The sequence below is a fragment of the Leopardus geoffroyi genome, chromosome B2 (genome assembly GCF_018350155.1).
Source record: "Leopardus geoffroyi isolate Oge1 chromosome B2, O.geoffroyi_Oge1_pat1.0, whole genome shotgun sequence".
Taxonomy (NCBI): Eukaryota; Metazoa; Chordata; class Mammalia; order Carnivora; family Felidae; genus Leopardus; species Leopardus geoffroyi.
In genome coordinates this window covers 98,704,624-98,730,401 of record NC_059332.1, presented here as the reverse complement: position 1 = coordinate 98,730,401, position 25,778 = coordinate 98,704,624, and the positions used below count along the sequence as shown (strand labels likewise).

Below are 25,778 nucleotides of genomic sequence, written 5' to 3'. Positions count from 1 at the left end.
CAGAAAAGTCTGCCCCCATGGGAAGGGCACAGATTCTAACATCAGAGACAGGCCTTGGGGCACCTGGGTAGCTCAGCCTTTTTTTTTTTTTTTTTTTTCTGATGTTTATTTATTTTGAAAGAGAGTGAGAGTGCAAGTGGGGGAGGGGCAGAGAGAGGAGAGAGAGAATCCCACGCAGGCACCACACTGTCAGTGCAGAGCCCTGGGGCGGGGTGGAGAGGCTTGATATCACAAACTGTGAGATCATGACCTGACTGGAAATGTGGAAATCAAGAGTCGAAGAGTCGGGCGCTTAACCGACTGAGACACCCAGGCGCCCCAAGCGTCTGACTCTTGGTTTTGGCTCAGGTCATGATCTCACAGTCTGTGAGTTTGAGCCCCATGTCAGGCTCTGTGCTGGCAGTGAAGAGCCTGCCTGGGATTCTCTCTCCCTCTCTCTCTGCCCCTCCCCCACTCACATATTTTTTTTTTCTCTGTCTCTCTGTCTCTGTCTCTCTGTCTCTCTCTGTCTCTGTCCCTGTCTGTCTCTCTCTCTCTCTCTCACACACACACACACACACACACACACACACACACACACACAAAATAAATAAAAACTTTAAAAAGAAAAAAAGAAACGTGCCTTCCAGAAGATAACACAAGTGTGCTGTGAGCCCTGGTGCCCTTTAAAATGTCTGATGCAATGCTTTCTCAGGGAAACCAGACTGGAACGCATACAGAGTGAGCGGTAGGGTCAGATGCTGAGATGAAATGCTGATATCCTATCACTAAATGAAATCACATACTTTGGCTGGGTTTTCTTTCATTCCTTCATCAGGTCTGGCAGAGCCCCATTTTTTCTTTAGGGCCTTCATATTGTCAATCCCTTCTGTTCTTACTTCGCCAATGAGCTCACACACTTTCTGGATCAAATTCATCTGATTCTCATCCAGTTTTTCCTGCAAATTGCAGACTCAAGTTCAGGAAGGACAGTAGAGGAAGAGTCATTTTGCCTTCTAAAAGCTAACTTTCAGAAATGATTTCACATGAAAAAAAAATCATCCACCCAATTATTCTATCAGGTATTATCTGGAAGTCTCCCTATCAGCCCCCTTTACTATTGTCTTCAGTCCACAGGGCTTCATCAGATGGACCCTACACGTCTTAGAGCCTAAGTTACCAGATGTCAAGTTAAGTTGAATGGATAGAAGAGTGGAAGGTCACAGGTGGAAAACTGAGTCACCCCTCCTCCCCCAAAGGGTTACTTGAGAATTTGAACCTAGGGGTTTTTGCAATCAGGTTGACTCAGCAGAATCTGACCAGATAAAACACTATATAGATGAGCCACTAATGAGGAACTACATTAAAAATACAGTAGAGGAAGGAATCAGGCTGGCTACTTTCCCATTTCGGTTTTGGCAGAAGTCTCATTATGAAATAGTCTGTTCTGAATGGCTTGTGGATAACAGCTTTTGGTGGAACAGCTTGATCATTGCTAAGTACAACTACAGACCCAGCATCCTCCGGTGAAGGGTAGAGTTGGGTGTCCTCTTATCTCTGAACCACTTCCCTGGAGAGGAAAGCAGGAAGATAGTGCCCAGCTGGGCAGCCATGGCAGGAAGTCTGGCTCCTGGCCACACAGAGAAAGCTTCCCCACCTACTTAGGAGTCTGGGGTAGAACAGAGAGTCTCTGCTTCAGGTGGCCTGCAGAACTAGGTTAACCTGGGAGAAGTAGAGAATCCACTTTCTGTCTAGGAATCTGGCATAAGTTAAAAAAAAATTAAGAAATTTTTCAATAATTTCATACCTGGAAGATGACTTAGCAATTCCAGACTTCACTGTCTGTTCTCCTGCAATACCAGGCCCAATGCGTTTTGGTTTCGATTCTTTAATATTTGTAAGCACTTGTGTTTTATGGACCCTTCATAAGTGAGGAGGAACCTCTGGTCCTCTCTGGAATGACCAGGCCAAGGCAGAGCTCTGGTGGAAGCTCCTGTCAATGTAACAACTTCAGGGACCCAGAATCCTCCAGGAGAGACAGCGAAGTAAGGACCCACTGGGGGCTGGCTCTGGGAAACATCCAATAGCAAGAGAGGGGGCGGGTTTGTAGTGAAATTCACAATTTTGGGGCAGCTGGACCAGGCTCTGTGATCGCCCATTTTAGGCATGGGGCCTCCATCTTATAGCTCTTCAGACATCATAAGAAAGTGACAGGCTTCCACAGTGCCGTGGGCACACAGGCACCCCATTGCTCCTTTTCTGGATGGACCTTCACTTACAGGTCAGCAGCTGCCCGACACTGGACGTGAGAGAAATACTGGTGGGCATTTGAAGGCCAGAAAAAAATCACTGACAGCTAATTCAAATTCTGAATCTGTCTAGTGAGCTTTCAGGAGGTGCCAGTTGCTACCTACACCAGGGTCTGTCCTGGCTTAGGGCACTGCACTCTCCTGCTTGGATGGTCACACTCAGTAGACAAACAGTGATATTAACCATTGGGGGTTTTGGAGAAGACACCCCCCAACCTGTCCTTCACAGCAATCAGATGGCAACAATGGCCCTTGGCAGCAGAGTGAGGAAAACAGCAAATAACTAAATTATCTAAAATTTAGTGTCTATCGTGGTAAAATAATGAGAACCCATTGCTGACTCCCTCTCTGCAGCAAACACTCAGAGCCAGAGAATTCTTGGGCCCAACAGGCTCTGGTTACCACAAAGCCCATTCTGTCATTGTGACCACTCTGTGTTCAGTGGCTGTGGAGGTCATTAACACTTGGCTCCCACAGGACTGTCCAGACGTCCGACACAGGTCACTTACTTTTATGTCTAAACATGTCACAAACAGAGCCTGAACTAATGCTTCATATTCTTCTTGGACTTCTTTTCTAATCTTCTCTTTGAGATTCAGATTTTCTTCTTCCAAATCTGTGAGTCGAGCTCTCAGAGCAGTGATTTCCATGATCATATTATGACTGAGTTCTGCAACCTAACAGCACAAATATCGTTTAATGGAAAATAACTCAAAAATTCCAAACTGTCACTACAAAATAGTTCTTTGCATATCAGCATCAAATTTCTCTTCTACCTTGAAGCTGATGAAAGAGGTGAACATCCTGTTGTACAAATATGGGTGGCAGAATTGAAGGTTGGTTTATGGGTCTCAGAACAGTGCCAGACATATAATAGGTATTCAATATATGGTTGCCTATTATATGAGGGCATATATATAAGTGTTCCCAGAAGAGGCACATTTAAGCACTTTTAAAAAAAAAATTTTTTTTTTAACGTTTATTTATTTTTGGGACAGAGAGAGACAGAGCATGAACGGGGGAGGGGCAGAGAGAGAGGGAGACACAGAATCAGAAGCAGGCTCCAGGCTCTGAGCCATCAGCTCAGAGCCCGATGCGGGGCTCGAACTCACGGACCGCAAGATTGTGACCTGAGCTGAAGTCAGACGCTTAACCGACTGAGCCACCCAGGTGCCCCTTTAAGCACTTTTTAAAAAAAAATTTTTTTTTTTAACATTTATTTATTTTTGAGACAGAGAGAGAGACAGAACATGAATGGGGGAGGGCCAGAGAGAGGGAGACACAGAATCTGAAACAGGCTCCAGGCTCCGAGCTGTCAGCACAGAGCCCAACATGGGGCTCGAACTCACGGACCGCGAGATCGTGACCCGAGCTGAAGTCGGCTGCTTAACCGACTGAGCCACCCAGGCGCCCCTTTAAGCACTTTTTAATCGGATAAAATACTTCCGCTCTCTTGGTCTCCATTTGCAAATTGGCCTTTCTTGACACCTCAGCCTCAATACCTCTTGTTTGGGGGAAAAGTCCTCTGCCCCAACCCAAAAAATAGCAAGAAAAATATAAGTCAAAGCAATACAAAAAACAACAACCACCAAAAAGCTAAGAAAAAGAAAGCCCTTATTGCTTAAAAAGTGAAAACACACTCCTTAGGTGTTTCTGCAGTGGATCTTCATTGATGGGACTTCTACAGGGCACAAGAAAATAATGCTAGGAAGTTTCCTGTCTTCCTACTGCTGAGATTGTGGATCTGTGAGGTGGAGAAGAGAAACTTTTTGGTAATAACTAACCTACCTGACCAGCGTTGTCTTCAGGAGGACCCGAACCTCTTCGTATAAGATCTAATTCCTGAAGAGGAGAAAAGAATGTACAACCAAACTCAACCATTTGTTCTTCCAACCATGGCTCAGTTCAGGACACCATGCTCCAGACACCTCCTATTTGTGTTAATGGAGCTTCATTTTGAGCTCCTCAAGCTCCACCTGGAGTCAGGACTGTGCTTGTGGTCCCATCGGACTTTAGGATGCCCAACATGAGATCTAAAGGCAGCATGAACTTCCAGGTATCCACACTAATGCAGAAGACTTGGCTATGTGGATAAGCCAAACTGGGGGTGAGGCCAGACTCGTTTGATATTTGAATGTTTCATTTGATTTTTTTTTTCAGGCTTTTGCACTTTTCTTAGGTGAAAAGTAAAATTACACCAAACTTCTGAAGCAATCCTTTTAAAACGGTGTGCAATTAGGACAGGAGAAGTGACCCTTGGATCCCACCAGTGGGATCTCATTTTAAGGAAGTCTCATTAATGAGACCCATGAAGTGCATCCTGAAGACAGAGTTTATTCAAGGATCCTGGCTTCTAGGCTAGACCATGGACAGCACAAGGTACTTTGGGGTTGCTTAGGTGGGAAGGTCAGTATGCATCTTCCCTGGGGGAGGGGAGGGGGTGCGGGGGTGGGGTGGTGACCTGCTCCTTTGTCGCTAACTTTTTATATTCTCCACTAAACGCCTCCAAAGCACACAACCCAGTGTTTCTGAGCCATCACTCTTGTAGCTGATAATACCAGAGCCCAAGAAAATGAGCCAGTGAGAAGAGACATTGGAGAGTACAAATCATTCTCAGTTCTTGCATAAGAACACCTCCCCTACCCTGTGTTCTATTCTCTTTGGAGTAACTCCCAGGCTTTCCTATCCACACCTTCCCCATCACACTTCCTGTCTCTCTGGGAACGTACTTGTTCTTTCTGGCAGAGCTTCTGCCTAGCATGCTCCAACACATGCTCATAATACATGGAGTAGCTCTCGAAGTTGCTGCGTTCTCTTGCCATCACATCACAACCCAGGGAAAGGAGGCAGGCCTCAAGGTGCTCTTTTCTGAAAGTGATCTGAAAAGGAAGGGGCATCATTCACAGCAGCTCCAGCAGGACAGCCTCACTGTGCCAGGGCTCATGGCACACGTTGCCTTGGCTCACAGACCCATGTCTAGTTCTCCTCCATAGAAAACATGGGCTCTACCCTTCCAAGGCTCTCTTTCAAGTCTGCTCTTAGTATTTGCAGGGCAGGGACAAGAGTACAAATGGAGGCCCACCTGCCACATACCTAAGTATTCTAGATGCTTAAAGGTTGGAAATCAAACTAACAAACTATTAATTCTCCTACTTTGAAAAATAGATCTTCAAAATTGTTTGGAAGGCCAGGCTTGGACTAGTCTGTGTTCTATGCTGAAATGTGGTGATGTGGAGTGAGCTGGTCACCAACCTAGAGTTTACAGCATGACACCCTTCTCTTTCTACCTCTGGCTTCATGTCATACTGTAGAGGGCCCTCACATGCATGTAAATGGACAGTCAGCTGTCTATGCCTCTACACAGCCACCCTGGACTACTCCTTAGGCCAGGGTATGCACACTGGCAGTAAGGTCCACTCTCCCTCTGGGGAGCAGGATCTGGGGACTTTCCAGGGAGAATTCCAGGGTCCCAGGTACCTGAAGTGTGGTCTAGAAGGAGGGCCAGGGATCTGAGTGGGCATGTCCCCTTGGCTGTGGGTATTTCTCACCCTGTGAGGAAGAGTGAAAGGAGAAAAACCAGAGGGGCTCTCTGAAGTATGAGCACCTGGCAGGGACCCCTCTAGCTCTGATTGAAGGGTCATACTGCTCATTCTCTTGGCAGTCCCATTTCTTCCCCTTTCTCTAAGAAATTGGGCATCCTTTTGAAGAGATAACCATTAAGGAACAGAAGAAAAGTCCACCCCTCCAAGGCAAGGTTAGATTTAATCTGTGGAGAGAAATGGGAACCAATATGTAGAAGATAGGACCAACCTACCTTGACTAGGGCCGGCATGTCTATGAGTGTTTTTGTGTGTCTCTATGTGTCTGTATCAGTGAGTGCATCTGTGTGCATTTAAGGATATGATTGTGCGCCTGTGTCTGTATGCATTAGTGTATATGTGTATGTGTATCTATGTCTCTCATGTATGTCTCTGTGAATGTCTGTATATATCTCTGTGTCTATGTGTGACCCTTTGTGTGTATCATTGAGTGTGTCTGTGTGTGTATCTGGGGGTCTTTGGGGGCCCAATCCAAGACCCAGCCTGCAGGCTTACATGAGCTTTATCTGTGATACTTCAGGGTCACGAGGGTTCCAGGCTTGTGGCAGTCTGCCACAGAAGCTAAGCTGTCCTTCTGGGGTGGGTCCTGTGGCCCAGTGAGCCCCAGTTCATGGTCCTATCAGTGCAACCTCAGTGTCCCCACTGACTTTCAGAGAAAGCGCAGCCAGGCTTTGTCAAGGCCAGTTATTGAGGCAAACTAGCAGAGATGGAAAATAGTGATAAAATGCAGTATTGATGGAGGGAAACAGCCTGCTCACCACTGCTGATGGCAAGGGTGATCAATGTGGCATTCTGGAAGGCAGACTAGCTGTATCTGTGAAAAGATTTTAAAATGTTCATGCCCTTTGGCTCAGTAATTCCTCTTCTAGAACTTTATCTTTAGGGGATGGTAAAAGTGATACACAAAAATATATGTAAACAGATGTCCTTGATCTTTCTAACAGAAGAGAGAAATGGCAACAACCAAAAGTGACTAATAAAGGGAAACAGGTTGAATTTTTTTCATCCATCTGTACAATGAAATATCAAACCGCCACCAAAAATTATGCTGTGGACATATGTTTATTGACAGGGGAACATATTGATAACATGTACTCAAGTGAAAAAAAAGCACACTACAATAAAAGGGCATATAGAATAATCTAACTTGGCTTAAAAAATGTTGATGAATGAAAAAAAACTATAAATGAAGTTTGGAAGGAAATATGCCAAAATACTAATAGTAGTTATCAATGAGGGTAAGCTAATGAGTGTATTTTCTAATATATCATATTTCTATTTTCTAATATAATCATAACATGTTTATATAATGAAGATAATTATATATAAAACAAAACAAAATGTATAACCTAATGAAAAGATAGTAAAGCTTTTGTAAAGATCATGATCCACAGCAGCTTGGCAAGGCACACTGAAGAGATGTAGAATGGAAACAGTGGATGATCACCTCGACTCATGGGGGATTTCATGAGCAGGGCCAGGCAGTCAGAGGAGGACACATAGCCTCCCTCTCTCATTCTCTGGGGCTTCCTCAAGGGGCCCCTTTTAGTGGAGTAGGATTTGGGGCAATCTAACCTGCTCTGGAAAGTGATCAGTAAGACAGTTGGATTTAGCTTTTGACACCAAGGCAAAGGGAATCAAGATTTGATGGCCCTTGACTTCTTTATGGTGAAAGGGTCAAGGCTATGTGAACTTAGTAACAACAAAGGAAATACTTCCCAGACAAAGTATGATGAAAGCCCGAAACGTTGAGACATTGAGAAACCACATTAAAGGCCATCAAGGCTGGTGACCCTTTCCAGGTGGCCTGGACCCAGTGCTTGGAATCGGCCACAGTGACTCACCCCTTGCTGTCCTGGACAGCAGTGTCTGGATCCGACTGTGCCAGCCAGGCCTCCAACGGCTTTTTAGCAGGGCAAACACTTCTCAAACTAATGTCATTATAGCCACCGTAGTAGATATAGGATCCCAAACAAACAGAAATGCAGACTTGAACCACAATGGCCCTCTACCATTCCCTCTTAGCCAGTGTGATATTTTACCTAGTAAGGGTGAGGCACCTCTGGGTGAGTCTCTGTGTTACACCACAGAGGTAGGAATGGCCAGGAGCCCCCTTGGGCATCCCTGGAGGCCAGAGAAATTGTGTTGCTTCCTTCCCTCAGTGGTTCTGTTGGGGCCTCAGGAGACTGAGCTGAAAGATCAACTCAAGGGGATGATGCATAGAGGGTGAGTGTGAAGGCAAGGAGAGGGGATAAGGGCCCAGCCAGAGCATTTGCAGTGGGGACATGGAGTGGGGAGCAAGTCTGAGGTGGGGCAGACAGGAAACTGTTATTGACAGGTGACAGAGAGTTGCAGGGAGACTCCTAAGCTCCTAGGAGTCTCTCTCTCCAAGTGAACTTTGATTTTGCAGACTTACTCAGCCTTCCAGAGGCAGCCTTTGGAGCTGCCTGAACAGCATCTGTTGTGGGACTACAGTCTGTGTGGCTTCTATTGACATAATTTTTCTATGAACCCTACGCGGGGCTCAAATTCACCAACTGCAAGATCATGACCTGATCTGAAGTGGGACACTCAACCTACTGAGCCACCCAGGTGCCCCCAGAGCAATTTTTTTCTTAAAAGCTGTTCTGCAGCCTACTCTTGCCTTCCTAGGTCACTAAATGCCAGCTCTGTGCCAAAATGCAGCATGAAGTGGGTTCATCTGCCAACTTCCCCTTCAAGGCAGGCCCCAGGCTTCCATAAAAACTACAGAGTGAAAATCATGTTCTCCAGTGGCCTGATTCCTTCACCAACAGTTAAATCTGAACTATGATGAATGGCACTGGCTGGAAAAGCACCAGATTGCCCCATAGACTGATCTAGGGAGCCAGCCTGGGGTGAAGCATGGCAGGTGGTAGGCCTTGTTATGGCAAAAGTCTGGCTCTGCTGGAAGCAAATTGCCCTTCTGTGGTTTGCTTCTTCTTGAAGCCCCTCATAATTCATCTAGTATCTATCAGGCACATACAAGGTGTTTTGATGATGTTTATAAAACCCACCTCTGCTGACAAGATGCTTCAATGATTTCCCACTGACTCTAGGATAACATCCAAACTCCTAAGGATTGCCTACAATGTCATTCAGCAACTGGCCCTGCCCACTTTTTCAGTGTCCTCTTTTGAACTCTGCTATACTCCCTTCTTAGATTGCTCTGCCTTCCTTCTTCAACCCCTCTTCATCTGGCCAACTCTTATTTGTGCCTTAAGACTTGGCCCAAACAACACCTCCTCCAGGAAGTCTTCCCCATTTCTTCCCTACCTGCTAGTTGGGTTATGTCCCCTGTGTATGCCTCTTTCAAAGCATTTAACATGAAGTGCCTTTTCTTGACACTCCTGGGTCACCTGGTTCCATAAGTTCTTTGAGGGCAAGAACTGTACCTTTTGCCTTTAATCTAACAAAGTGCCTAGAAAAAAATAGGAGATCTATAAATACTTGGTAAATGAGTGAATGACTTTTGACATATGAATGGAGATGGTTCTGGAATCCACACAACAGACTATTATAGTTCTGATTTGCCATAAGGGTCAGTCTCTAACTTCAGGTCGGTGTGTTTAGTATGACATTTGAGCAAGATGTTAGAACTGATGGTGAAAGGCTGTTTTTCTAGACTTTGGGGAAGGAAGCAAAGATCACTAGAGGCCAATATGGACTCAAGAAAAATCAGGTCAGATTAACCTTTCCTCAGAAAATATATAGCACTTGAAGTGTATCTGGATTTCAGCAGGACATCTAAAAGGTTTCTCCACTGGACCTTGTGGACCAGTGGAGAACACAGGCTGGGTGACAGTACAACTGGATGGGCTTCTGACCACTGAAAGACTGTGTCCAAAGAGTGTGGTCAGCCTGAAGGGGACCATAGGGGGTAGCACAAGGATTGGGACCTGTCCTGGCATACACGGTTAGTAATGACTTGAATGAGAATACTGAGGGCAGGCTGACAAGAACCTGGGAGAGGGAGACAGTGTGAATGATAAAAATCCAGATTTTTAAGGATTTTAAGAAGTTCACCGTGGACCAAGTTGAACAAGACCAAGGCTAATAATATGGCAGCAGCAGGATGCCTGAAGGCAATGTGGGCTTCAGGTGACTGTCAGCCTAATAAGTCATCTGTGACGTGGCTCCCAATACCAGGCACACTCATGGGCATTAATCAAAGGACACACAGGACAAGTGCACTCTTTGCCAGTCAGACAATCTTGAACTTAGAGGGGACTGACCAGGATGGTAGAGTTGCTCATATAAAGTGATCAAAGGAAAGGAAGGCAGTTTAGTCTGAAGAAGAGAAGGTTGGGCTCAGGTCCTCAATGTATGCGTGTGCGGTCTGTACTTGGTACAGAAGCACCCAGGTTAGGGAGGAGCGCGGCGCCTGCTCTCTTTCCTAGTCCATGTGCCCTGGCTTGGACTTCACCTGTCTGGAGGAAGGGGTGACTATTTGTAATCCACCACGCAGAGGTGCACCTGTCTGGGTTTGTGCTACTAGAGCAGGTCCCTCATTGTAATTGTACGGAGGCTTCACACATGCCAGCAGTGGCAGTAATTGAGCTTCTCTGACTGACCTGCCTTTAGATATCCAAAGGCTTGTTGTGAGGGGTCAGAACCATGATCTGTGGTGTTCCAGGGACAGAAGTAGGATCCACGATGGAGGTGGTGGAAGGCCAAATCCAGCTCAGTAAAAGCTGCTTGAAATATGAGCTGCCAGGAATGGCTGGGGATAGGGGGTGGGCTTGGAAGACAGTGAGTTCCCTGTCTTTGCAGATCATTCAGAAAAGTCTAGAAGTCCACCAGGCATAGAATTTGGAGGGGTCTAACGTCCTGGCGTCTCATTATTCCAAGACACTGGCAGGCAGGTACCAACCTGATCAGTGTGCCTTGAGTTTCAGTCATACCTGATATGGGTTTGTCCTAATACTCTCATTTCTTTCCTAGATGACCCCATCTTCAGTGTTGGACTAAAGTGTATACATAGGAGGGGAGCAGATCTTGAGTTACAACCTTTTTGTTTGTTTTTATTGTAGTAAAATAAATGTAACATAAAATTTGCCATTTAAACCATTTCTTTTTGTAAGTAGGCTCCACACCCAGCATGGAGCCCAATGTGGGGCTTGAACTCACAACCCTGATATCATGGCCTGAGCTAAAATCAAGAGTCAAACGCTTAACCAACTGAGCCACCCAGGCACCCCCATTTAAACTATTTTTCAGTGTAAAGTCCAGTGGTATTCACACTGTTGTACAGTTGATCTCTAGAACTGTCTTCAGCTTGCAAAACTGAAATTCTTATACCCACTGAACACCAACTCCCCATTCGCCCTCCCCCCAGCTCCTAACAACCACCATTCTACTTTCTGTCTCCATGAATTTGACTACTGTGGGTGCCTCATATAAGTGGAATCGTGCAGAATTTATGCTTTTGTGACTGGCTTTTTTCACTGAGCATAAGGTCTTCAAGGTATATCCATGATGAAGCATGTGTCAGGGTTGCCTTCCTTTTTTTAAAGGAGAGGCACAACAGTCTGTGCTTCAAACACGTTTCTGAGCATGCCCTGCCCTAATTACCTCTGTATCTCTGGCTGAGAATCTCTGAGCTGCAGAGACCAAAAGGGACCACTTCACCCATTCATCAGAATACACAGTACTACATTTGGGTATCATTGAAAGCTTAAATGAAATACATGTAAATAAATCATCAAGCTCTGAGGAAAAATGTATCCCCAACCAAGCTAGTGAATTCTCTGTCTCGTAATTAAAAACTGAAGTGTTGTTAATAAAATTACGGGGAATATTTGAAGAACTTAGAAAAATATAAATTTGAGGGAAATGTTGTTTTAAAAAATTAGGTATGTTTTGCTAAATCAGGTTTTTAAAGAAATGGTTGAATTTCAAAGGCAACTGGATTTGTTTCTACCTAATGTACTTATGTTTAATTTGTTAATGATCCTAAAAGCTCTGCTATGGCCAAATATCCACATACACTCTCTTATCTTGCCTTTTCAGCACTATTTAGGAATAGTCAAGAGTAAACAGTTGAAAACTTTAAGGACTGTGTGTATATATATTGTATGTATTAAATACATATTATTGTTAAATATATATTATATAGACTTGTTATGGATTCAAATAGATATATACCAAAAATTGTTGAAACTGGTTTGCTTTGTGGAGAGGAAACTGGATGGTGGAATAAGGAGGGTTGGAAATGTTACCTTTCTGTTGGTTGTTTTTTTTTTTTTTTTTTTTTGTACTGTACATTTTAAAAATGTTTTCTAGTTACTGGAATTATTGGCTATTTTAGTTTCTCTCTTTTAAATTTTGAATATTAAAAAAATCAATGCAGGAAATGTTGCTAAAACAACTCATTCATCAACAAACTCCAAGGTTACTTTAAAAAGTTGGCTGAATCTGAAATTAGTCAACATGCAAATTCAAATTTCTCTCTCCTAATTTATTAGAAATCAGTCTTTGCCCAAAATTAAAATTATAACAAGTGATTGCTACTTTAAGCCTGAGTGTTCTTATATTCATTCTAAGGGAATAAGGGAAGCATTGGGAAATGGGTTAAGGGGAAAGTCTTCTTTGCTTGGGTTAATGTTACAAAAAAAAAAAAAAATACACTCCAAAATGACTAACTTTCAATACATACCTCTAGTCCACCATCCTGGTAATTTTCCATTAATCTCTGTACAAATTTTTCAACTATTTGTGGTCTGATAACTGAAAAGTTTTCTTTCATGACATGGTGCTTCCAAAGGTCTAGGGGGAGAAACATAATGATGCTAGTATCATGAAACACTGAACAATGATTAATGGCATTACACTGGACACAAGAAGCTGTTATTTCCAAATCCACAAAACTTAACGGGTGAGGAAGGGGGAGGGGAGGAAGTGGCTGAGGACACAGGGTCTTCCAGAACATAGGAATAAGGAAGATCTACAACAAGAGTCCTAATGAAAAGATTTGGAAAAGTATCTCTGAAGCCCCACGAACAATATTCTGTTATCCTAACTAATGGTCCCGAATCAAATGTTATTATTGATCCTACATGATATCTATTTTCACTAAGTCATTAGGTATCTGAACAATTATTTTGGCCTAATATAGTTAACATAAATAAATGAAGAGCTATTATAGTTACAGCTACAGACTAGAAATGTTGAGGGCTGACAGGCTATGAACTTTAGCTCCTGGATTGAAGCAGCAATAGGCTGACACATACAAGATGAGGCATATATGCAATTATTCAGAGAAGCATTGTTTAGGACAGCAGAAGCTTGGAAGCAACATATAAACTATGGTATTCCAATGGAATAGTATGCATCTCTGAAAAGAAACCTCCCCATGTACTAATAGGAAAAGAACCATAGGTTTTTTTTCCAATTTTTTTAATGTTTATTTTTATTTTTTAGAGATAGAAAGACTGAGCATGAGCAGGGGAGGGGCAGAGAGAGAGATAGAGGGAGACACAGTATTTGAAGCAGGCTCTAGGCTCTGAGCTGTCAGCAAAGAGCCTGATGCGGGGCTTGAGCCCACGAACTGTGAGATCATGACCTGAGCCGAAGTTGGACACTTAACCGACTGAGCCACCCAGGTGCCCTAAGAACTCTTGATTTCTATGTGAAAAATGCAAGGTGAAGAAAAGTGAATATAACATGTTATGTTTTATAAGAAAGACATGATAAATATTAAATGAGGGGATATCCCCTCAAGCCTACTCAAGATTATTGCTCCAGAATGCCAGTGTTCTCCAATATCACTTCTCCCCTCTTTCTTGGATCGTTCACAATAGTTCACGTTATCTCTTCCACCTCATAAAATCCTGCTTTTGACCCCACTTCCCCTGTCAGCTATTGCTTCATTTTTTTTGCTCCCTTTTTAGCAAAACTCTCAGGAAGAAAGGCCTATCCTGGCTGGCTGTGACTTCTCTCCAAATCCTTCGTAAGCCCACTCACCCAGCTTTCCCCTCCATCACTCCCCTGAACCTGATTTTGTTATAAACACCAGTGACCTCAACATGACTAAAAACATTGCTTTTACCTGACTACCAGAAGCATTTCACACAATTTGTCACATTCCTCCTGCTTGAGAAACTTTCATCACTAGATGTTGGGACACCACTGTCCTAGTTTTCCTCTACCTCAGTGTCTGCTCCTTCTAAGTCCCTTTTGCTGGTTCTCCTTGTCCTCTCCCCCAACTCTCTTTTTGTTTGTTTTGTTTTAAGTTTATTTATTTTGAGACAGAGAGAGAGAGAGCGAGAGAGCGAGAGAGCAGGGGAGGGGCATAGAGAGAGGGAGAGAGAGAGAATTCCAAGCAGACTCCATGCTGCCAGTGCAGAGCCTGACAGGGCTCGAATTCATGAACTGTGAGATTATGACCTGAGCCGAAATCAAGAGTCAGACACTTAATGGACTGAGCCACCCAGGCTCCCCTCCCCACCCCGGAACTTAACATAAGAGTGTCCTAGGACTCAGCCCTTGGTTCACCTCCTTTTTTTCTATCTACGCTCACTTCCTTGGCTATCTTATGTAGTCTCATAGCTAAATACCATCCATATGAGGACAACCTTCAAATTGAGATCTAATCCTCACTTGGCATCTCTTCTTGGATGTCTAAAAGGGTTTTTTTTTTCGTTTTTTAAAATTAATTAATTATATTTTGAGATTGAGAGAGAGGCAGAGGGAGAGTGAGAGAGAGAATCCTAAGCAGTCTTGATCTCACGACTGTGAGATCATGACCTGAGCCAAAATTGAGTTGGATGCTTAACTAACTGAGCCACCCAGCCACCCCTAAAAGGTATTTCAAACATCACTTGTACATAATTAAATTCTTTATTTTTTTTAACTTTTTTTAAAATGTTTATTTATTCTTGAGAGAGAGACAGAGTGTGAGCAGGAGAAGGGCAGAGAGAGAGGGAGACACAGAATCCAAAGAAGGCTCCAGGCTCCAAGCTGTCAGCACAGAGCCTGACACAGGGCTTGACCTCACGAAATGTGAGATCATGACCCGAGCCGAAGTTGGTCGCTTAACCTACTGAGCCACCCAGGCGCCCTAATCTTTGAACTTCTCTCCCTAATTTTCCATCTCAGCTAATGGCAATTCTATTTTCCCAATTGCACAGGTCAAAACTCTTGGGAGTTTTATCATGGACTCTTCTCTTTCCCCCACACCCAACACACAATCCATTAGTAGTTACTTCAAAAACATGCCCTGAATCTGACCACTTAATACTTTCACTGCTCCCAACCTTGTTTGAGCCACCATCTCCCCTTGCTGGGATTATTGTAGAGGCCTCCAAAGCAGCCTCTCCCTTCTTCTATCCTTTTTCCTTTACAGTCCATTCTCAACACAGCAGCCAGAGACATGCCATTAACATATGCCAGATCAAAATCTGGGACAGGCACTGCCTCACACTCGGAGCAAACACTAAGAATAGGCCCTGCATGATCCACTTTCTCTCTTTTCACCCTTCCTCTCTGACTTCACCTCCTCCTTCTTTCCCACTCTCTCTCCACTCCGGCTACGGGTCTTTCTGCTTCATAAACATGGTAGGCACACTCTGCTCAAGTCCCTTGGATGGACTGTTCTTCTGTCTGGGATGCTCTTCCCACAGATACCCACGTAGCTAACTCCCTCACCTCCTTCAAACTTTGCTCAATATGTCACTTTCTCCCTGAAGTCTATCCTGACCGTCCTATGTAAAATTGCAATGCGCTCCCTTCAAACCTCCATACGCCATCCTCCTTACTCCACTATTTTCTTACTTCTTGTGTTACTTATTACCTGTGTATCCCCTTCTAGATGATAAACTCCACAAGAGTAAGGAGTTTTACTCCATGACAGTAAGGTTGTACCCCAAAATGGTGCCTAAAATATAGTAGTGTGTAACATACTAGGTGCTCAATAAATAGATAATTGAATGAAAGAATGAATTAGTGTAGGCATAAAGAAGCACCCTTAGGATATATTAAAAACTAATAAAAATGGCTACTTGGGGTGGCAAAAGGGGATCAGTGGTAGCAACTTGATCTCTAAATATGTATATTGTTGTATCGTTTTGAGTTTTAACCAGGTGAATGCTTTAGCTGTTAAAAAAAAATCAAACTTAAAAACAACAGGACGGTGCTGGAGCAGTGGAAATATGTCAACACTCCTTAACGTCCATATGGAAGAGCAAAAGCACATGTGTATGTTTAATTACGTTGGGTAGGGCCTACTTCCTTGTGCATGGCCCCAGGGGAGTCTTGAAACAAAGAGAAACCTATGGAGTCAGAGATAGAAGCCAAGCCCTGCCCCACTCCCTTTTCTGCTGTGGGGGTTCTGGCCATCAGCAAGAGTACACACAGGGCCACTCCCTGTCGCCAGCTGTTTCTAATTTCAGACGTGATTTCATACTCATACTTTCATTTTTCTGACAGGAGACTTGGTACACACAAGAGGAAACATCCAGCACAGTCCTCTCAGAAATGTGGAAATGACAATGCAGGAGTACCTGGTATTTGCAATTACGTTGTTTACTGGGTGGTCCTGAGTTTGAAAATGGGGTTCCACGATTCTTCTACAATTGGCTACTTTCCATCACGAACATATAAATCTGACTTTGTTTTTCCTTTAGGACAATAAAGGTGATTAGCCATAACACCATTGTCCTGGTACAGCTGAAGTGGAAAATCTGAAAGAGTTAATGTGCCTAGAAGTTCACACTTCTTAAGATGTTTAAGACTTTTGTACGTCTAAGCTTTGACAAAATGGAGTTCATGTATGTTTCAGAAATTTTTCAGACACAGAATTGGATACTTTTTCCAGGGTACTTGAGTGGTAGGTCTCTGGCTTATGGAAAAGCTTGGCAAGGGACCACATCTGCCACATACTTCTGGTTTGGGGACTGTCAGCTGGCAAATGCCCACAGAGCTGGTTTGGGTTTAGCTCTGGGGCTCAGCTGAAGGGGAAGTATTTTACCAGAGTGCTGGAAATCTTCCCACCGTGCTTCTTCCTCATGAGTTCAAGTTCAGACATATAAGTACATCTGTAGGCAGGCGTCAGGGGAAGCCAGGGAGAATAGAATTCATCCAAGAGAAGTAATTTCTGGCCAAGCAGAGTTTGTGGTCTCTAAATGTGTCTCATTTTCATTGTGTGTTGTGTTTGTGGCTTCTCTGAGATGAAGCAGTTTTTGACAGTAGCATGGAGGTGGGAAAGAGACAGCACACTGGGGGTTAAATTAGGGTTTTGTTCTTTCCTCTCATTCTGTGCCCAGGTCCTTTGGCTGGAGGAAACTTTGACTTCCTCCTCGCCAAACCACTTCCCCTCTCTCCCTCTATGAATGCTCCCCCCACCCCTATGCAGCCTCCTCCCTCTAGGAAGTGTATCTTGGTTTGGTAGCATTTCACTTCTCTAACACAACCACCGGCCTCTGTGCCTGAGTGGCTCCTGGGTCCTGAGCCAAGCAGAACTGAAACTTGAAGGCACACAACTGCCAACCAAGGTTGTTCTCCTGACCACCAGGGTTCCCCCAGAAGGTGGGTAGGTTGAAACCTTATTGCTTTAAGCAATGTATTTTGTACTCCTGTGTTTCTCAAACTGCTCCCCAGAACAGTTGAGTTGATGATAGATATTCCCAAGGGGAGAAAAGGGTTCTGTGGTCAAATAAAGGTAAAGAACATTTCATACTCTCTCTCCTGGAGATTTACAGTGCACAGTAGGATAGTAAAGGCTCTGAGGTCTAGCGCAAAGAAATCTTTTTAGCATTATTTACCACAAGTTTCCCAAACTTCTTTGACAACAAATAAAACCTTTCCCCCACAACCCCTGCAAAACGCAGTAGAAATCCTCTTATCCAATCAAGACTAAGAGTTGGTTGATCAAAAGAAGTCTGATAAACCAGAGAATGCTTAAAAAATGACATGTAGTACCTTAAACATTTTATTTAAATTAAAAATACATAAATATACAAACATTTGCCAATTTTCTAATATAGAACTTAGGTCTTTCCTTTGTATGTGCCCACACATTGGAGTTCTGTACTATCTTTTTTCTATAAACCATAACACATAGTACATGGTCTACAATTCCTAGTGTGTGTTTTGTTGTGTTTGTTTGTTTACTTGTTTCTTCCTTTTTATGAAGAAAAAATAAAAAGACCATGAAAAAATCCAAATGTGTCATTTTTTAAGGGCAGTTTTAAGTCCATAGAAAAATTGAGCAGATGGGTACAGAGAGTTCCCATATATTCCCTGCCTCCCTGTTGGAGGCACCTCCAACACACAGCCTCCCCAACTATCAACATCCCACACCAGTGTGGTATGTCTGTCATAACTGATGAGCATACACTAACATGTTATTATCACCCAAAGTCCATAGTTTACATTACAGTTCACAATCTTGGTGAAACTATGGGTTTGACAAATGTATAATTGGCGTCTATCCACTATTATATCATCATAAAGAATAGTTTCACTGCCCTAAAATCCCCGTGTTCTGCCTGTTCATCTTTCTCTCCCCTCTAACCCTTTGGCAACCACTGATCTTTTTGCTATCTCCACGGTTCTGCCTTTTCTTGAATGTCATATGGTTGGAATCATGCAATGTGTAGCCTTTTCAGGCAGGCTTCTTTCACTTAGTAATGTGCATTTTTATCCTTGTCTTTTCATGGTTTGATAGCTCATTTCTTTTTAGCATTAAATAATATGCCATTGACTGGATGTACCACAGTTTATCCATTTCAACTTGTTTTTTTTTAAGTTTATTTATTTAGAGAGAGAGAGACAGAGAGACAGAGCGAGATAGAGAGAGAACAAGAAGAGGAGGGGCAGAGAGGAGAGATAGAATCCCAAATAGGCTCCATGCCATCAGTGCACAGCCTGATGCAGGGCTCGATAATGACCTGAACCAAGATCGGGAGTTGGACCCTTAACCAATTGCACCACCCAGGCACCCCTCAACTTGATTTTTATTGAGAAGATCTCTTTTTGTACTCCCATTTCATTGGTTTATATAATACTTAATTAAATTACCCACACACAATGACAAATAAAAGTGGCATAAACCGGTTTGAAGCAAACAATGATCAGTGAAGCTAGGTAAACACAGGCAATCCAAAGACTGTGATTAATGACTATTTTGCCGGCTGGTGTTATGAAGGGAATGGGAAGCTTCAGGCAGCCTGGGAGTCTGTTAGTGCAAGGTGCATGAGAGAACTCCTGCCCTAGAATGTTGGGGAACTTGTGTTCTAGGGCACACTGCTGGGAATGCTGGCCTCGGCCACCCTCTTTTAAGTGTTTGGATTGTGCTTCCCTTAAGCAAAACATTTTTGTCCACTCACTGTTAACATATGTATATTTGTGTATTTCTAACTACCTACAACACTATCACTGGCTAATACTGTATAGTATGATGTACTCAGGGCCAGGCTCATTAACAATGAGAATGGAGCTCAGTCTACATTCCTAGAGTTTTCTTGACCTTTTGAAATTTTTTGTCTGACTTCTTATCAGATGTGGTTAACTTATCTTTTTTAACCTCATACTGTGGCTGAAGATAAGCATGTACAAGGATTAGAAATGTCTTTACTATTACTTTTTTCTTTTTTTAAAAAATTTTTTGATGTTTATTTTATTTTTGAGAGAGAGAGAGACAGAGTGTGAGTGGGGGAGGGGCATAGAGAAAGGGAGACACAGAATCCGAAGCAGGCTCCAGGCTCTGAGCTGTCAGCACAGAGTCTGACGCAGGGCTCGAACTCACAAACCATGAGATCGTGACCTGAGCTGAAGTTGGACGCTTCACTGAGCCACCCAGGCGCCCCTGTCTTTACTATTTCTTAGTGCTTGCTTGTGGATTGCCTCCAAGTGGTCACTTCAGGACACCTCAGTGTGTAGTGTGACATGTGACTTCTTACGTATGGATTTAATCTACTTAGAAGTTTTAATATTTTCTTCCCACACTCCTGGGATATACGCACTCCACTTTGGAGACTGCTGACCTTATAAATGTTCAGAGAAATTGAGAAAATCAATTAAAAATGACTTGAATGCTAAAATGCTAAATATGGAGAATAGCAGAGCCTTTTTGAATCAGTGGAACCCATCTCTATGCTAAGCCAAGCCCTGAGGCTGAATAAGATTGTCTGGAGCTGCTTTTTAAAGCTCCCAGGGGAGCACTAGTTCAGCTATCACAAACCAACACTGGACCAGGTGTGGCTGCTGCATTTTCGGATGCTCACTGACAAACTGGAAACCCATTCAGAAGCTCTAGAAGAAGACTAAGCTCCAAGAGAAGGTGGGAAAGAGGGAAAAGATAGAGAAGTATTAGAGGGCTGATTTCTGGCAGGCACAAACATAGACACCAGAGTTGTCCAACAGGAAAAGAGGAGACCCTGAGGGAAGGACAAGAGCCTGGCATGTCCCCTGGATCTCAATAGTCTCCATTCCCAACTCCCTCTGTAGAAATCCCTAACCCCAAGGTAACCTTGACCTCAAAGGGCGGCCCGTGTCGGAAGCCCCATCCACTATGACTGCTTTTTGCCACTGAGATGAGCAGTAGGAAGGTGGAGATTCCAAGGTTTTATTGCCTTCTTCGAAGTTTCCTAGCCCACAGAGGTCTCAGGAAGACTACACTGAAGGACACCGGGCATACGGTGGGGACTCCATCACTTGCACTGAGGGAACTCACTACAGGAGGATACTCACATTGAGTCAACAATAAGAAAACACCCTCACTATTGGCATTTACATGTACATGAGTACAGAATTTGAACAAGAGTTTACAACTGGCCAGTACACTCAAGCCAAAGTAAGTTTTGATAATATCTTTTTTTTTAATTAACGTTTATTTATTTTTGAGACAGAGAGAGACAGAGCATGAACGGGGGAGGGTCAGAGAGAGAGGGAGACACAGAATCTGAAACAGGCTCCAGGCTCTGAGCTGTCAGCACAGAGCCCGACGCGGGGCTCGAACTCACGGACCGCGAGATCATGACCTGAGCCGAAGTCGGACGCTTAACCGACTGAGCCACCCAGGTGCCCCTAAGTTTTGATAATATCAATGTTAGCACCGTTAAAAATAACTCTACCCCAGAGCAAAAGCATAAGAGACTCTTAAAACCTGAGAACAAACTGAGGGTTGATGGGGGGTGGGAGGGAGGGGAGGGTAGGTGATGGGCATTGAAGAGAGCATCTTTTGGGATGAGCACTGGGTGTTGTATGGAAACTAATTTGACAATAAATTTCATATAATAAAAAAATAATAGTAATAAATAAATAAATAAATAAATAAACATAACTCTACTCCGCCCCTCTGCCTAACTCCCACCAGCCCCTTATGGAGGCTCTTTCCAAGCACAGCTGACAGCACCCTGCACAAGGCAGCACACAGAGCCTCAAAGCAAAAAAGCTTTGTCCCTTGCCCCCCATCTGGGCGTCTCATTAAACCACAGCCTGAAACATGAAGATGGTTGCACGTGCTGTGCACTTGTGGATTTTCTCCCAAGACTCAGAGGGGAGTTGCCTGGAAGCAGCCATCACAGCACAATAACACGTGCTTTTTGTGTCTTGTTAAATGTTCTGTAAATGAAGCTCAACCACACTCAGCTTTCTGGTGACATTCAGCTCTCTGGTGACACCCCTAGCCGAGAAGTGGCTTGCCCTCTCACTGCACAGCCTTCTGCCAAAGCCCTGTTCATAGAATTCAATTACCCGAAGCACTGATAAAATGACAATGTCTTAGGTGAGGACAGATGTTATTAATTAACATTATAATGTCTGTGGACTTTGTCTCAAGAAGAAAATCTAATTTCGTTTGCTAGTCAAACAACCCCTCCATGGTTCAAAGGTTGTGAATTTTCCTACAGAATTAGTAGGAGTTAGGAGTAGACAGTTCAGACAGGACCAGCTACGTAATCGACGGCACGCTGTGCAAAATAAAAATGCAGGGCCTCTTTTCCAAAAAGCAGGGAAGAAAAGCACCATTATAGATACTAAAATATAGTGTTTTCTTTCTTCTGCAGTCTCTTTCTTGACCTGTCATGGTGTTTTTATTTGTTTTTAATGTTGTACTCCCTAGGCATGGGAATGCTTGTGAGGAGAGTGAGACACTCACTCTGAGGAGCTCTACCCTGTGACTGGGAGCATGAGGGCCTGTGTAGCTACTGAACTGAGGTTCTGTGCCCTGGCCAGGGGTGGAGAAGTTGAACCAGGCATCTTTCCTTCCCAGGGGCCCACTGTGGATAGGCAATCCCAAGGGTATTGTAGCCTCTGTCCTGGGATATTGTACAAATCTAAGGATAGGCAATAGGCTTGCTCCCATTAGATGTACCATGATGTTGCCAGACTAGGGTCATTGAGATATTACTAGGTACACATATCCCCATCCTCCTCCTGCTCAGCAACCACCCCCCTCTCCCTGGAGTGGAGGACAGCAGCAATGGCCTGGTGGGGATGGTGAGGGGGAGATTAGGGGCGCCCAGGGTACTAGAGAGCAGACGAATAGGTAGCTAAGAGCCATTCGGCAAGGTGGGGAGGCAGTAAGAAGCAGGACTTCATGTAAGGCAAGGCTCCAAGTCTTGGTGCATTCTCCATTGACTCACTGGATTCCGCTTACAAAACACAAACTCTTAGTCAAAATTAAGAGTTTCAAGATGGCAGCCATAGAACATTAAGCCCCAAGTACCCCTGAATCCTGTGTGAGTGTGCAGATCACATGTCCATGAAGTGACCCTGACTTTAGAGCTCAGATGAAAGGAAATAATTTTGATTACCTTCCCACCCCAAATACATGTGTTTGTAAGATTTTGACATTTATATGTTATATGTATGTATAATACATACGTGCACTTAAATATATTACAAGTAAGAAAAGCTTATATGTTTTCCCCATTTCAACTTTATTTCAGTTATGAGTTAATCAACAGAGCTGAAACTGAACTTAACAAATGTTTTCTATTTAAAAGATTTTAAGTGGAAGGAAATATGTCAAAATGTTAATAGTTCTCTCTGGGCCAAGTTATGAAAAAGTCATTTTTATATCATTGTCTGGACATTATAGTACCTTTTTACCATGAAAATGACACATGGATTGCTTTCACAATTAGGAAAAAAACAATAAATGCTATTTTGTAAAGTAATAAAATAAACATACTTTACCTGTAGGGAGAGTACCCTGGTCCTTGGACTTTTCTGATACAACCAGTGCTCTTTCTCTCTTAACTTTTCTTAATACTTCCTGGATCATATGAATTTCAAGATTTTCCAGAAGCTTCTGAAGCTAGAGTAAGAAGTTTGAGTCACTTTCTACACTCAGCTTATACTCTGAGCTCCCAAGTCACATTCCTGCAGAAGGGTCTGGGATTAGGTGCTGTCCCTTAGCTACTCTCTCCCAGGGAAGACGAAAGGGTTCCTTTCTTGGGTTTCTAAGTACTTCTGCGACCGTAGATATACCTCTTTGGGGATCAGCATCTTTTCCTGGTCCACATCCCCACTGATAAAACATAACCTTTTATTTATTTGTTTTTATTATTTTATTTTTTTAAACCAAGTTCTGCTAAATTGCAAAGTGCTCAATGTCTGAGGTGACCTCATGTGTTTGGGGGTCTCTAAATCTGGCCAGGAATTTCATGAGCTGTTATTACAAGAGAAACCCTTGGGCCTAAAACTTGATTTAGATATCAAGAGGGATTTCACGAGAAGATTAAAATTCTAAACACGACCAACAGAAAATTTTCCCAATAACCATGAACCCTTATTTTATCCACTATGCTTGTTGGGCCCACATTTCTCCCTGTCAGAGGACCCCAGGTACTAGAGAGAACCAGGATTCAGAAGGGTTACCAAGGGGATTCGGGACTGGGATGTGTGTATGTTGGAGGCGGGGGAGCTGAATTCTCCTTGATGTTCAGGGGACGTGAATCTCTGCGTTGACACTCAAACAGCTAGAGGTTTTGTTTGCCTGTGACAGTGAGCACAGCCACATTGGGTCTATGTCCCAGGACAAAGGTAAACAAACACTTGGGAAAACAGCCTCTCACATAGATCATCTAGCATATACCAAATGGATTAGTGCATAAATTGCGTGGTCTTACTCTCAGGAAAAAAAAAAAAAATCACAGGAGCTATTTTATTTTTTAAAATATTTAATTTTTTTTTTCAACGTTTATTTATTTTTGGGACAGAGAGAGACAGAGCATGAACAGGGGAGGGGCAGAGAGAGAGGGAGACACAGAATCGGAAACAGGCTCCAGGCTCTGAGCCATCAGCCCAGAGCCCGACGCGGGGCTCGAACTCATGGACCGCGAGATCGTGACCTGGCTGAAGTCGGACGCTTAACCGACTGCGCCACCCAGGCGCCCCACAGGAGCTATTTTAAATACATTCCATTGCCATGGGTGTGTGTGGGGGGCAGATAATTGTGTGCCAGATTTTATGTTTTTTTTTTTCAGTTTATTTATTTGTTTTGAGAGAGACAGAGACAATGCGAGTGGGGGAGGGGCAGAGAGAGCATGAGAGAGAGAATCCTAAGCAGGCTCTGCCCTGTCAGAGCAGAGCCCCACGTTGGGCTCGAACTCATGAACTGTGAGATCATGACCTGAGTTGAGATCAAGAGTCAGACGCTCAACCAACTGAACCACGCAGGTACCCCTAGATTTTATGTTTAAGATGCTAGTGGTTATGTTCTCTATCACAGTCTTTTTTTGTGTGGTAGTCCACCTTAATTTGAGGAAAATCAAAATATGAAGATTCAGACTTACAAAATGGGAACATTAGGGGTAGTTATTTGCTTAATCAAAGCCCTACATGCCTTTAGGTACTTAGTTCCTTCTGAGCCTGTTCAGTGATTTACACACCTACAATCTACACTTAATGTCTTAGAAAAAAAACCACTTGGGTGTATCTGTAGTATTACATGCTTATGCCATAAAGCAAATTTTCAAAGTCAAATTCAAAATGGCTCCTGCATACCTGTTGAATTTTTATTTCAATTTCTGAAGCTCCTTCAGGGGGAAGAATAGACTGACTACTTATTATGAGATCTTCAAATTCATCTTCTTTCCCCATCCGCCTAGCTATAGCTTTCATGCTGGGGTAGAGGATGTCCGTTCTATTAAAGAAGAGAGACCAAAATTAGTAAACAAACATATTTTTTCTCATTCAGATTCTCTGACAATTATTTTCATTCATGTTCTGTCTCCTGTCATCATGTATAAACCTCCCAACCCATTTTAGATACTCACATCGACATCTAAATTCACTATAGTTGTTGCACCCTTAGTCAATATTAAATCCTAGGCCTTTTCCCACTGGGCACATTTAATTTTAGTCTTCATTTAGTCTTCAAAATATTGACAAGTTTTGGGGCACCTGGGTGGCTCAGTCAGTTAAGCAGCCAACTCTTGATTTCAGCTCAGGTCAAGATCTCATGGTCTGTGAGTTCAAGCTCTGCATCAGTGCATCAGTTCAAGCTCTGTCAGTGCAGAGCCTGCTTGGGATTCTCTCTTTTTCTCTCTCTCTATGCCCCTCCCCCTACTTGTGCTATCTCCAAAAATAAATTAATAAACTTTAAAAAAAAATGACAAGTTTTCTCATTCCCTAGTTACCAGGAAAGCTGACTGTGATAATTCATAAAATAGACCACAAGGACTATGGCACCAAAGAGAACCTTCTTATGCCCAGTAAGGTCCAAGGATGGTAAATGCTTGTTTGATAACAGACACATGGAAGAGGCAACATATCTTTTCTGACAGCTAATTCATCCCAGCCAGAGCCTGAAGTGTGAAAACACCCTACCATCCCACAGACCTAAGATCTCATGTTGCACCATATTATACCTCTGGCCGTAGTGGGTGAAACTCTCAGAGACCCAGCACTTGGGTCTAATGGG

General features: G+C 43.4%; 1 protein-coding gene across 6 annotated transcripts in view; it reads right to left on the bottom strand.

Moving 5' to 3' along the window:
- The window catches only part of LOC123608828, a 186,211-nt gene that overhangs the window by 13,138 nt on the left and 147,295 nt on the right, over window positions 1-25,778 (bottom strand). For all 6 annotated transcript variants that reach the window (XM_045499212.1, XM_045499211.1, XM_045499215.1 and 3 more), the window contains 7 exons: window positions 24,860-24,998; window positions 23,048-23,168; window positions 12,564-12,673; window positions 5,018-5,167; window positions 4,077-4,130; window positions 2,798-2,965; window positions 786-938 (listed from right to left, as the gene is read on the bottom strand). In XM_045499212.1, the coding sequence (XP_045355168.1) occupies window positions 786-938; window positions 2,798-2,965; window positions 4,077-4,130; window positions 5,018-5,167; window positions 12,564-12,673; window positions 23,048-23,168; window positions 24,860-24,998 (895 nt within the window). The remainder of the gene's footprint in view (window positions 1-785; window positions 939-2,797; window positions 2,966-4,076; window positions 4,131-5,017; window positions 5,168-12,563; window positions 12,674-23,047; window positions 23,169-24,859; window positions 24,999-25,778) is intronic.